The sequence below is a fragment of the Desmodus rotundus genome, chromosome 6 (genome assembly GCF_022682495.2).
Source record: "Desmodus rotundus isolate HL8 chromosome 6, HLdesRot8A.1, whole genome shotgun sequence".
In the NCBI taxonomy this organism is placed as follows: Eukaryota; Metazoa; Chordata; class Mammalia; order Chiroptera; family Phyllostomidae; genus Desmodus; species Desmodus rotundus.
In genome coordinates, this window is record NC_071392.1 from 86,134,597 (window position 1) to 86,146,173 (window position 11,577).

General features: G+C 39.1%; 1 protein-coding gene across 1 annotated transcript; it reads left to right on the forward strand.

Annotated features, from left to right (window-relative positions):
* The first annotated feature begins 9,895 nt into the window (after positions 1–9,895).
* LOC112308390 (olfactory receptor-like protein OLF3) lies at positions 9,896–10,831 on the forward strand. The gene has a single exon (XM_024564585.2). The coding sequence runs from the start codon at positions 9,896–9,898 to the stop codon at positions 10,829–10,831; it is 936 nt and encodes a 311-aa protein (XP_024420353.2).
* Positions 10,832–11,577: the final 746 nt, after the last annotated feature.

Consider the following 11,577-nt stretch of genomic DNA (forward strand, 5'->3'; position numbering starts at 1 on the left):
TCATTTATCCTGTATCCAGTAAGGCCAGGAGGACTGGCATTGGTATTCCCACTCAAAACACGAAGAAAACAACATCAGGAGAGAATTTGGAAAAGCTACAAAGGATTTAACTTGCTTGATATTTTATTTCCTTCAAATTACTGAGGGTTATTCTAAGGCAAGTAAAGGTCTTTAAAATACATTTTCATTGCAGACGACTTTGAAGAGATGCAATTCTTCTAAGGGCTGTCATGAGTACTAAGTGCTATCTAACTCTTATTTACGTATTTCATAAGTATTACATAAGACCTCTGTGTGGATTCACTAAGTGCTAAGTGCTATCTGAGTACTATCACTAGAGGTCAAGTGAAAGACAAATTTGTGGTTATCTAAGAGCATTCAGAGAGTCCTAAGAAGACACATAAGAGGAAGGAGACAGTATAACTTGGAACAATTCCTTGCATGTTCCTGATTTTTCTTGTATTTTTGAAATACAAGGACGTGATTGGATGGCACATGCACATAGAAATTAGGAAGAAGAGCCAGTTTATGGCAAGATGATAATTTTGCTTTAAGACAGATTGACTAAACTTACGTGTTGCAGACATGGGATAAATGTAGACATCGTGTGACTCAGCTCTCTACTGTCAGTAGAGGGCTGGCAACTGGGCCGACAGCTCAGGAAAATGGCACGGTCTTGGTCCTGGTGACACCAAGGCGACCCTTCAGGGTAACAGGACCCATGCCAGGGCCCATCCACTGCCAAGTCAAACATGACTCTATTGTCCTACTACCTCATCTCTTTACCTTTGTGTATCACACAGCTATACACTTTAGCTGCACAGGGTAAGATGCAAACGAATCTGTTTTGTAAAAATTTGATGGAACTCACCCATCTAGCTATCTTTATGGGAATACTTTTAATACAAGTTCCATTTCTTTAATGCTTGTAGGATTTTTTTCAGACAATCTTACATTCCATCAGCTTTTGATGGTAAGTTATATTTTATCAGAAATTTGTCTTTTTGTTTAAGTTTTCAAATTGTTGACATAAATTTATTTGTAGTTTTGCTTATTGTCCTTTGAGTTTGTAGCTATATCTTTTTTTTCATTCTGAAATTGTTTATTTGTCCTTTATCACTTCTGTTAAGGTCATGTTTATTGATGCAAATTTTGCATACATAAAAATTCATCATTTTAAAGTGGACAGTTATATGAGTTTTGACAAATGTTTACAACAAACATAAACAAGATATAGCATATTTCCAAAAGTTCCTTTGTCCCAATTTGTGGTCAATACCCTCTTCTCCCCCCAGCCCTGTCACTGCTGAACTTGTTACTGTGCCTTTAATTTTGCCTTTTCCAGCACATTAAAATAATGTACCATGTTGACTGTAAGCATTTCTGTCTGTCTTCTTTCACTTGTAATAATACTGGCATGATTCACGCATGCTGTTGTACATATCAGTGGTTTGTTTATTTTTATTGCTGAGTGGTGCCCCATTGTATGGATGTACCACAATTTGTTTATATATTCACCCATTGATGGATAATTGGCAATTATAAATTAAGGTGATATATGCATCAGGTACAAGTCTTTTTGTGGCCACATATTTTTGGGTTGTCAGAATATAAGGCAAGCATATACTTAACATTACACAGATTCACCAAACTCTTTTGTTAAGCAGCTGTGCGATTTTGCATTTTCACCAGACGTGCATAGGAGTCTTGCATGCTCCACGTCATCACGAAGACTTAGTATTGGTAATTCTTTTAGTTTAAGCATTCTAATAGATGCGTAGTGGCATCTCAGTGATTTTACGTGCAAGTCCCTAATAACTACTGATGTCGAGCGCCTTTCATTTACATGTTTGCCATTTAGATTCTTCTTTTATTTCTTTTTCTTTCCTTATTCCAGTGACTAGAACCTCCAGGACAGTGTTGAATAGGAGTGCGGGGAATGTACATCCTTGATTGTTTTTGACCTTCACCATTAAGAATGATGTTGATTATTAGAACTTTGTTGATGTCCTTTTATAGGCTGATGGAATTCTTTTTCATTTACGGATCCTTAGTTTTTATCGCTAATGAATATGGAGTTTTGTCAAACATTAATGAATATAGGGTCTTTCATAGACTGAGATGTGTGTGTGTGTGTGTGTATCTGTGGTAAATTACATTGGTTGGTTCATTTTTTTAAAAAACGTTTTTATTTTGAACTCATTTTAGACTTAAAGAAATTCTGCAAATAAAGCACAGAAAGCTTCCCCCAAAGTTAACATCTTACATAACTACAGAATAGTACAATAACAAACCAGGAAATTAACATTGGTACAACTGTTAGCTATTTTCATTTTAGCTCAATTATAATGCTTGATGTAATTTTATCAATTTTCCCACTAATTGCTTTTTTAAAATTGAGAATGCTCTCCAAGATCTGCTGCATTTGCTTGTTACTTGTCTTTAGGCTCCATTCTGTAACAGTTCCAGTTTTTCCTTGTCTTTCATGCCTCAACACTTGGGGACTACGGGTTAGCTGAGTGTTGTACTAACTTGCATTCCTGGAACAAACTCAAGTTGGAAGTAATATATTGAATTTTTTATACAGCTGGAGTCACTTTGCTAATGTTTTAAAAGCATTTTTGCATCTATAATCATAAGAGATTTTTATCTGTAGTTTAAAAAAATGTGTAATGTTTTTGTCTAGAGTTTTTACATTATTTTTTATTGTATTTTCCCATTGCCATTTATCCCCTCTCCTTCCACCTCCACCCATACCCCGCCCCCTGCAATCACCACCCTGTCGTTTGCGGCTGTGAGTTCTTTCTTTTTTTTTTATCAAACCCTCCACTCTCCCTAGCCCCTGAGCTGTCGGCCTGCTTTCTGTTTTTGTCTAGTTTTGATATCAGGCTAACACTTAAATAAAAAGTTGGGGAAAGTTATTTCTGCTTCAACTTTATAGAAGACTATATAGGTAGACTTTGTTAATATTTCTTCCTTTAATGTTTGGTACAATTCACCAGTGAAGTTATTTCTACTGCTGTTTACATTGTGGGAAGAGTGTGTGTGTGTGTGTGTGTGTGTATTTATTTATTTATTGCATTAATTTTTTTTTATTGTTATTCAATTACAGTTGTATGCCTTTTCTCCCCATCCCTCCACCCCACCCCAGCTGAACCCACCTCCCTCCCCCACCTTCACCCTCCCCCTTGCTTTTGTCCATGTGTCCTTTATAGGAAGATTTTAAACTATAAATTCAATAACTTTTATAGATGGAGATAGAGGGCTATTCAGGTTATGTATTTATTCTCGTGTGAGCTTTGGCAACACAATCTATAATTTTGTTTCCCATTTCATCTAAGTAGTCAAAGTATTGAGCTGAAATATATTCAAGAGGTTTTGTTTTTATCCTTTTGACATCTACATGATCAGTGCTGATGTCTCCTCTTTCATGGTTAGTATTGATCATTTATACCTTCTCTCTTCCTTCTTGATCAGCCTGGATAAAAGTTTATCAATTGTATTGATAGTATTAAAGAATAAGCTTTTGATTTCCTTAATTTTCTCTATTTTTCTATTTTTTATTTCACTGATTTGTGTTCTCATTTTTATTGTTTTTTCCCTTTTAGTTCATGTCCTTAACTTTGCTTGTAATTCTTTTTTTCTGTTGATGATGAATACTTTTATCATTTGCATGACTGAATATATCTTTATTTATATATTGTTTTTCTCTTTTGCAGTGTCTGATCTTCTATTGAGTCCATCTAGTGTATTTTTCATTTTAGATATTGTATTTTTTCATCCTTGTAGTTTGAATTCGCATTTTTGCATCTTTGGTTTCTTTCTTCATCATCCTTTGGCTTCCCTTTATCTTCTTGAACATGTGAGTGTACTTATAATGGTTATTTTAATGTGCTCGTATGCTAATTATGTCATCTGTGGGGTTTCTGTGTATGTTCCTATTGACTGCTGTTTTTCCTCATTGTGGCTTGTTTGCGTTTCCTTGCTTTGTACTGTGGCCTGGAAACTCTCCTGCCTCTTAGCATGCACGGAAAGATTTTTATGAGATCACAGACATCGTGAGTTTTATGTTTTTGTGTGCTAGATATTTTTGCTTTCCTTTAAGTATTTCTTTTTTTTTTTAATGTTTTGAGGCTTTCTTTTAAGGGTCATAAAGACTGGATCTAGAATAGACCCAAGTGTGGGGTCTGTTCATACCATGACTGAGGTCATTGTTTTCTGAGGGTTCTGTTCAATGTCATGGCTGTCACAGGCCTTTCCTTTCTGACTGGTGTGACCATGAGCTGTGCTGGACCCCACGTTCCCTCTGGAGATCATTCTGTTTACCGCTTTCTGGTGGGTCTTTTCTTGGCCTTGGTAGGTCCCTCACAACCTGCAAAGATTAGTCGTCAGCAAAAGACTTAAGAAAACCAGTATTCAGATAGTAAATGTCCTGTTTCTTTGCAGCTGCCTCCTCTTTGGTACTCTGCCCCAGACCGGGAACCCTGTCTTTTCAACTTCGGATGACCACAGGCTCTGTCTGGGTTTGCTCTCTTCATCCTGGGGCCCGGAGCAGGGGAGTTTGCTTCCCGTCTCTCAGGGATCACTGTCTTGTACTGCTTATTGTCCAATATATGAAAACCATTGCTTTATGAATTTTATTTAATTTTCTAGATGGTTAGGTAGGAGGATAAATACCATCCCTGATATTCCATTATGGCTCGAAACAACTCACAATGACTTTGGATGTTGATTTATTTAATACAACAGGATTTTCTAAAATCCCTAGAAATGGGTTTGCTATAATAGCTCTGGTTCTTTCAGCATCCTAGGGCCCTGATTCTCTGGTCCTATGCTGGAGATAGCGTGGAGGAGCCATGTATTCTCTTGTTCTCTTCACACATATTTTAGGATGTTTGATTTCTTTTGTGGTTTTTCATATTTTTCTTCTAAGGAAGGAAATATTTATTTCTTCCTGTTACCTATGAAATGGTATCAGCTGAGGGATGGGATAACCCTGTTGTTGCTCTCCTTGCACCAGATGATATTTAAAAATTTTTACAGTAAACCAATCCATTGCCAAGACTAATAAAAAAGAGAGAGAAATGGAAGAAATAAACAATATTAGGAAAGAGAAGGAGACATTACTATAGGTTCTATATACATTCAAATTATATAGGAAAATATTAAATTTAGGCTAATAAATTTGAAAAGTTAGATGAAACAAATTCCTAGAAAAATAAGCATACCAAAATGAACACATGAAGAAATAGAATATACTAAGATACTAAGTAGTAAAATATACTAAGATATTTGAATCCATATTTAAGAATTTTCTACCAAATAGAACTTTAGGCCAGGTAGCTTCTCTACCAAAAAATGTAAATAAATGACAACAATCATCCACAAAAGTCATTTCATTTATACATACTTAATATATTAAAGCAATTATATTTTTATGTAATGGAAAAGACACCATTTAAAACTGCATGGCAGAATATCACACCTAGGTACAAATTCAATGAGAGATATACAACACTTGCACATAGAGAAAAAAGAACAGACATTAAATAAATGGAAGAATATATCTTTTTAAAGGACTGGAATAATCAAAAGCACAGAAATGTGACTTTTCCCAAAATTGATTTTGAAAAAAAAAACCAATTAAAATATTCAGCAAGTTTATTGTTCCTGGAAATGTTTGAGCTAATTTGAGAATCAGATTAAAAATTCAAATGGCCATGAACAGCCAAAACAATTTGAAAATGTGGAATCAAGTTGAAGGATTTATACTATAAAACAAGGTTGATTAGAAAACTATAGTAATTAAGACAATGTAGTATTTTATAACAATAGATAAATAGACCAATGGCTACAAATAAGAATTTCAAAATGTACATACAGATATAAATTGAAGTTTGGTCGTGGCAACACAAAGAATGGTGGGAAAAGAATGGTGTCCCAATAAATTTGCATATTCACATAAGAAACAAATGAAAGTGGGTTCCTGTCTCATGTTATGCACAGCAGTAAATTCCAGATACATTGTTGACCTAAATCTGAAAAAGAAAACGTGAAAGCTTCCAGAGGATAACTTTGAATAACATAACTTCATGATTTGGAGTAGACGAAGGCTTCTCAAGACACAAAAGAGCAAGAACTATGTGGAAAACAACTGATACGTAGAGCTACATTGAAATGAAAACCATCTCTTCATCAGAGGCACCATTTAGAGAATGAAAAGTTAAGTGTAGTAGAAAATACTTGTGATACATATAAATGAGAAATGACTCATACTCAAAATACAAAAATAACTAAAATCAGTAAGAAAAAGAGAGGTAACCCAATGGAAAAATGGACAAAATGTCAAACACCTCAGAAAATGGAGTCTCCAAATCACCCATAAGTATTTTAAAGTAACACAACCTTATTAATCATCAGAGAGATGTAAAATATAGTAACAATGAGATATCACTATACGGACCTTTCAGAATGGCTAAAATGAAAAGGACTTACAATCCAAGGATAGAGAGAGCTTGAGCTGTTTTTCTTTTTTTCTTACCTAAGGACATGCTTATTAATTTTAGAGAGAGCGGAAGGACACATCAGTGTGAGAGAGCAACATTGATCGGTTGCCTCTCCTACACATCCTGACCAGGGATTGAACTTGCAACCCAGGCATGTGCCCTGACTAGGAATCAAACCTATGACCTTTTGGTGTATGGGATGATGCTCCAACCAACTGAGCCACACCAGCCAGGGCTGGTACAACTGTTTTGACAACACTGACAATATTAGCTAAAACTAGACATGCACATAAATTGTGATGGACCAATGCTACTACTGGGCAACAGAAGTCAATATACATTGGACAAAAGATGAGTGTGTATGTGTGCGTGTGTGTGTGTGTGAATGTGTGAATGTTCCTAGCAGTGTTGTTTGCAATAGCTACAAACTGGAAACAACCTAAATGTCTACCAGGAGGATGGATATATAATTTGAGATGCTTAAAGTGGGTAGTAATTTTCTGTAATATATGCAGAACATGAGACATTTGGAAAAAAAAGTGGTCAAATAATTTGACAATACCCAGTTAAAAGGAGGCTTCTAACAGTGAGCCATAATGGGGAGAAAGCTCATGGACAACTTAGGAATTACGTTACAGAAGATACTGTTTGAAGGTCTCAGATGTGGCCCATGAATAATGGGGGACTTTAGGTCAAATAATGCCATTGCCAGTACATGGACAGAAAGTCGTGGGCAAGTTATAACTTTCTCCAAGTGAGAGTTCAACAAAGGTTGAGGAGATGCCCCCAGGGAAATGGGGGCTTTCTTTCTGGGTTCCGAAAACTAAATCCTCTTAAATGCAGATGAGAGTTTCAGGTGAGGGAATCACCATACAGAGAAGAAGTGACTGAAGTCTAACAAGCGCAGCATAATTGGTCTGCAGAGATTTTCTCTCTGAGGGAAAAGAAAGTTACTTCTTCCAAATGGTACATCCTACTCAGCTCTGCTCTTTCTGGGCAACACCAGCCTCCTGTCCTGGAGGTGAGGCCATCCCGCTCAGAGGGCCTCCAGTGGGTTCTCAGACCTCGAGTCAGGAAACCAGGGTCTCCTTACTGCACAGCTGCTTCCTAGTCTTGTGTGACACCTGTACTGAATTTCGTGACTGGAGAGGAAGACGTCCCATTTGGGCGACTGGTTTTAAGAAAGCTCATTGTGCGTAGCCGAACTGAGGAGAGAGTTCCTTTGGATAGCTCTGGGAAATGAAGTACCTACAACAGGCCTTCAACTGCGTTCATAGGAGTCCCTGGGCTTAGCCAAGGCACGTTCCCTGCTCTGCACGGCGCCCTCAGCACCTGCCCACCGGAAATCTGGACCCGGAGGACAGGTCTGTGCTGACCAGCTCATTCAGAAGGGATACTGGTCCAAGCAGTATAGGTACACAGAAGGAAGTTGGGATGGGGTGGGGACAACAAATTTGCCAATTAACATTTTAGGGAAATCTCAAGGTTTCCAGGTAGCTTTCTATTTCGAGGACACTTGTGATTTTTAACTTCAGGAAGCTTGAATCATGATTCCAAGAAGAAAGGGTGGGAGAGGATGCTGTTTGTCTTTACTATCATTGTCAGATATCATATCTCCACCTTACTTCTGAAAATCTGTTGTAGCTTCTGTGTATAAAGCAGGCGTTCAAAAAGTGTTTTAAATATTTTCTTTTACTTAACTTTGTTGTTGTTGTTGTTAAAATGTCGTTCTTTTTACTATTGGTGTTACATCCTTATTCCAACTTTCCTCTCTCCAGTGAATTAAGTCAGACTTGAAATTATGTTTCTATTGCCCAGAAGAAGAAACTAGGTCTGGGTAAAGGAAACATAATTGAGAGCTGAACTGGGAAATTCAAGTTCATTGGCAAAGGAGTTCTTTCAGTCCCAGGGAGAGGCACTTTACAAAACATGAAGATGATACAGAAACATGATATACTAACCATGGCTATTTCTATTTGTAACCAATACCTTTGCGGGCTTTTAAGAGAAATTACTGACCAAGGATCAGGGATTACATTCTCTTTGTGAAACCCTTAACTAATTATTAGTTTTTACAACAAAGCTGTGCATGGATCTCACTTTCTCTACCCAAAGGGCAGCATTAAGGAGAGGGATGAAATGTGGAAAATCGAAAGTGGGCTTTGTTGAGTCCATGAGAATTCGGAAATCACTTGTGGCCTGAATAAGGTGCAAACAGGATTACTGGGAGTTCCAGAGAGGAAGCTGCAGTGCTTGAGCTTCTGAACACTAACATATCAGCAGGATTAGAGAGACTGGGGGTGATACTGAGTGCGCCAGCTATGCCTCTGTTGTGTGAATCACAGCAGAGGGAGCATAGTGCAAGGGTAGAGAAAAGACAGTTTTCTGGTGGGGGGGGCAGGCATAGTCAAGAATTTCAGATAGGGATGAAAGTAAAGGAGAGAAGGAACACCAGCAGTTATTTCACTGAGTTCATTCCAACTATCTTCCCTCACTTCATAATCTCCAAACCACAACTATCACCACGCAGGATACACACAAGTCAAACCAGCTGGAACGGCAGCCAGCTTTCATGATCTCTTTGTGAATAGGCTAATGGGTATGGCAAGTATTTGAGCTCGCCTCGTTTGTTAGGGGACAGAGCTCCTGCCTCCTTGACTTTGATTTGTTTCTGGACAGCCATCCCTTCCGTCGACCCATGCTCTGCTGCTCTTCCGAAGGAGGAGGAGATAACAGCTTCTTTCCTCCCATCCTCTCATGCAGATAAGAGACAAGCAGGTGAAGATCTTTTGAGATGGAGCCTGATGGCCCAGGTCTTCATTCTTCATGTCCCTGACTCTGAAATGTGACTTTGACATTTTTTTTGCTGCTTAAAAGATCTATTTTATATTTGCCACCTTCTAACTTGTAACCCCAAGTTTCTGATTTTAAAGGGTGAAACTGAGTGTTTCAATTTCATAGAGAATCCAGAGGTACAAAAGTCCATTTAAAAAGTTGTTTCTATCTGTTAGGTTCCACTCCCTATGGATTTTGAGAGAGTCAGGAGGGCAAAACTGGTTTCCATTAGAGAAGTAAACAAACTCCAGGATTTGGAATCGTCTTGAGAGAAGAGAAGTGTGTTTTAGTTGAATTTTTAACTCAACTGTCTAAGCATTTTGATCAAACCTTTCCTACTTAAGAAACGAGAAAATAAGAATTTTATTTTCTCCTTGAACCTAACCAGCATCAATGGGTTCCATTAGTCCCAAAACCTTGAAGGAAACAACTGGGTGAAGCTCACCATTTAATATTAGATGGCTCTTTGGTCTGAATGAACTCATCTGGCCCTCTGCCACCATCAGTGTCTGGTACTGACTGATTTCTAACTTGGGTTTTGTCTTAAGAGGCTCATGGGCAGGGAAAACCAGACAAGAGTAAGGGAGTTCATCCTCCTGGGCTTATCTAGCTGCTGGGAGACTCAGGTGTCCCTCTTCTTCCTCTTCCTGGCCATGTATGTGCTGACTGTGCTGGGGAACTTCATCCTCCTCCTCCTCATCAGACTGGACAGCAGCCTGCAAACACCCATGTACTTTTTCCTCAGTGTCCTGTCATTTGTGGACATCTGTTACACCAACAGCACTGTCCCGCAGATGCTGGTTCACTTCCTGTCGGCCCGCAAGTCCATTCCATTCCACAGCTGTGTGCTCCAGCACCACGTGTCCCTGGCAATGGGCAGCTCTGAGTTCTTCCTGCTGGGAGCCATGGCCTATGACCGCTACGTGGCAGTGTGCCACCCGCTGCACTACACAGTCATCATGCATGGGGGGCTGTGCCTGGGGCTGGCTGCTGGCAGCCTGGTGGCGGGTTTTATGAATTCCCTGATGCAGACAACCATCATCTTTCGGCAGCCTTTGTGCCGTAATGTCATTAATCACTTTGCTTGTGAAATGTTGGCTGTGCTCAGGCTGGCCTGCGCTGAAATCACATTGAACAGGGTCATGGTGGCCATCTCAGGGTTTCTGGTCATCATGCTTCCCTGTTCCCTGGTCCTATTCTCCTACGGTCATATAATTGCTGCCATTCTGCGTATTCGCTCTGCTCAGGGACGTAGCAAAGCCTTTGGGACCTGCGCCTCCCACCTCACGGTGGTGACCATGTGCTTTGGAACGGCCATCTTCACCTACATGAGACCCTCGTCCAGGTCCTCAGCAGAACAGGAGAAGATGGTGGCCCTCTTCTATGCTGTGGTGACTCCCATGCTGAATCCCTTAATCTACAGCTTGAGGAACAAGGAGGTGATGAGTGCCCTAAGGAGAGTGCTGAGAAAACTTACTGAAAACAGGTAAAGAGTCACAGAATTTCTACTTCCCTCCAGCAGCCCAGAGAACATGGCAAACAAGAATGAAATGATTGACAGGCCCTTTCTCCTCAGATCTGCTGAGAAGGTGGCTCATGGTGAGCACATTGTTTTTTTGATTGACTTTCCACATTAGTCCACATTTTGACTGTGTATCATTGCCCTATTATACACATGGCAAAAAGTGCCTTCAGTTATTAAGCAGGGGTCTGCTGGGTAATCTGTCCTCCTGGAATTCACATGACACTTGCCTTTCCTGTCTCTCCCACATATTCCCTCATGACATGCAATGCGGACAATGAAAAGTTGCAGACTGAGAACAACCCCCATCACATCCTGATCCAACCCTCACCAGCAATGTGAAAAATAAGCTGAATATCCCTACCTCCAATTTCCTCAAGTACAAAAAGAGTACTATCCAGTATGTGTTACCATCTTGAAGAATTGGGGTAATCCATGTGAAATACGATGTAATAGACTAGTGGCATAGGGTAAATATTCAACTATTTTTAAAAATAGATTTTAGGACACAATTACAGGACTAAGCATTGTGCATCTTTTCCTATACAATTATGGAAATGAAGTTTTTTCCTGTTGCTTTGTTGTAGTTGATCACTGTTCCATGTGATTTTTCTATCCATCCATCCATTCTTCCATCCATCCATCTAGTCTATTTAGAATCTATCTATCACCAAAGGCTTAAGTTCTTATTTTTCTTATTTCCAATCCAGACAA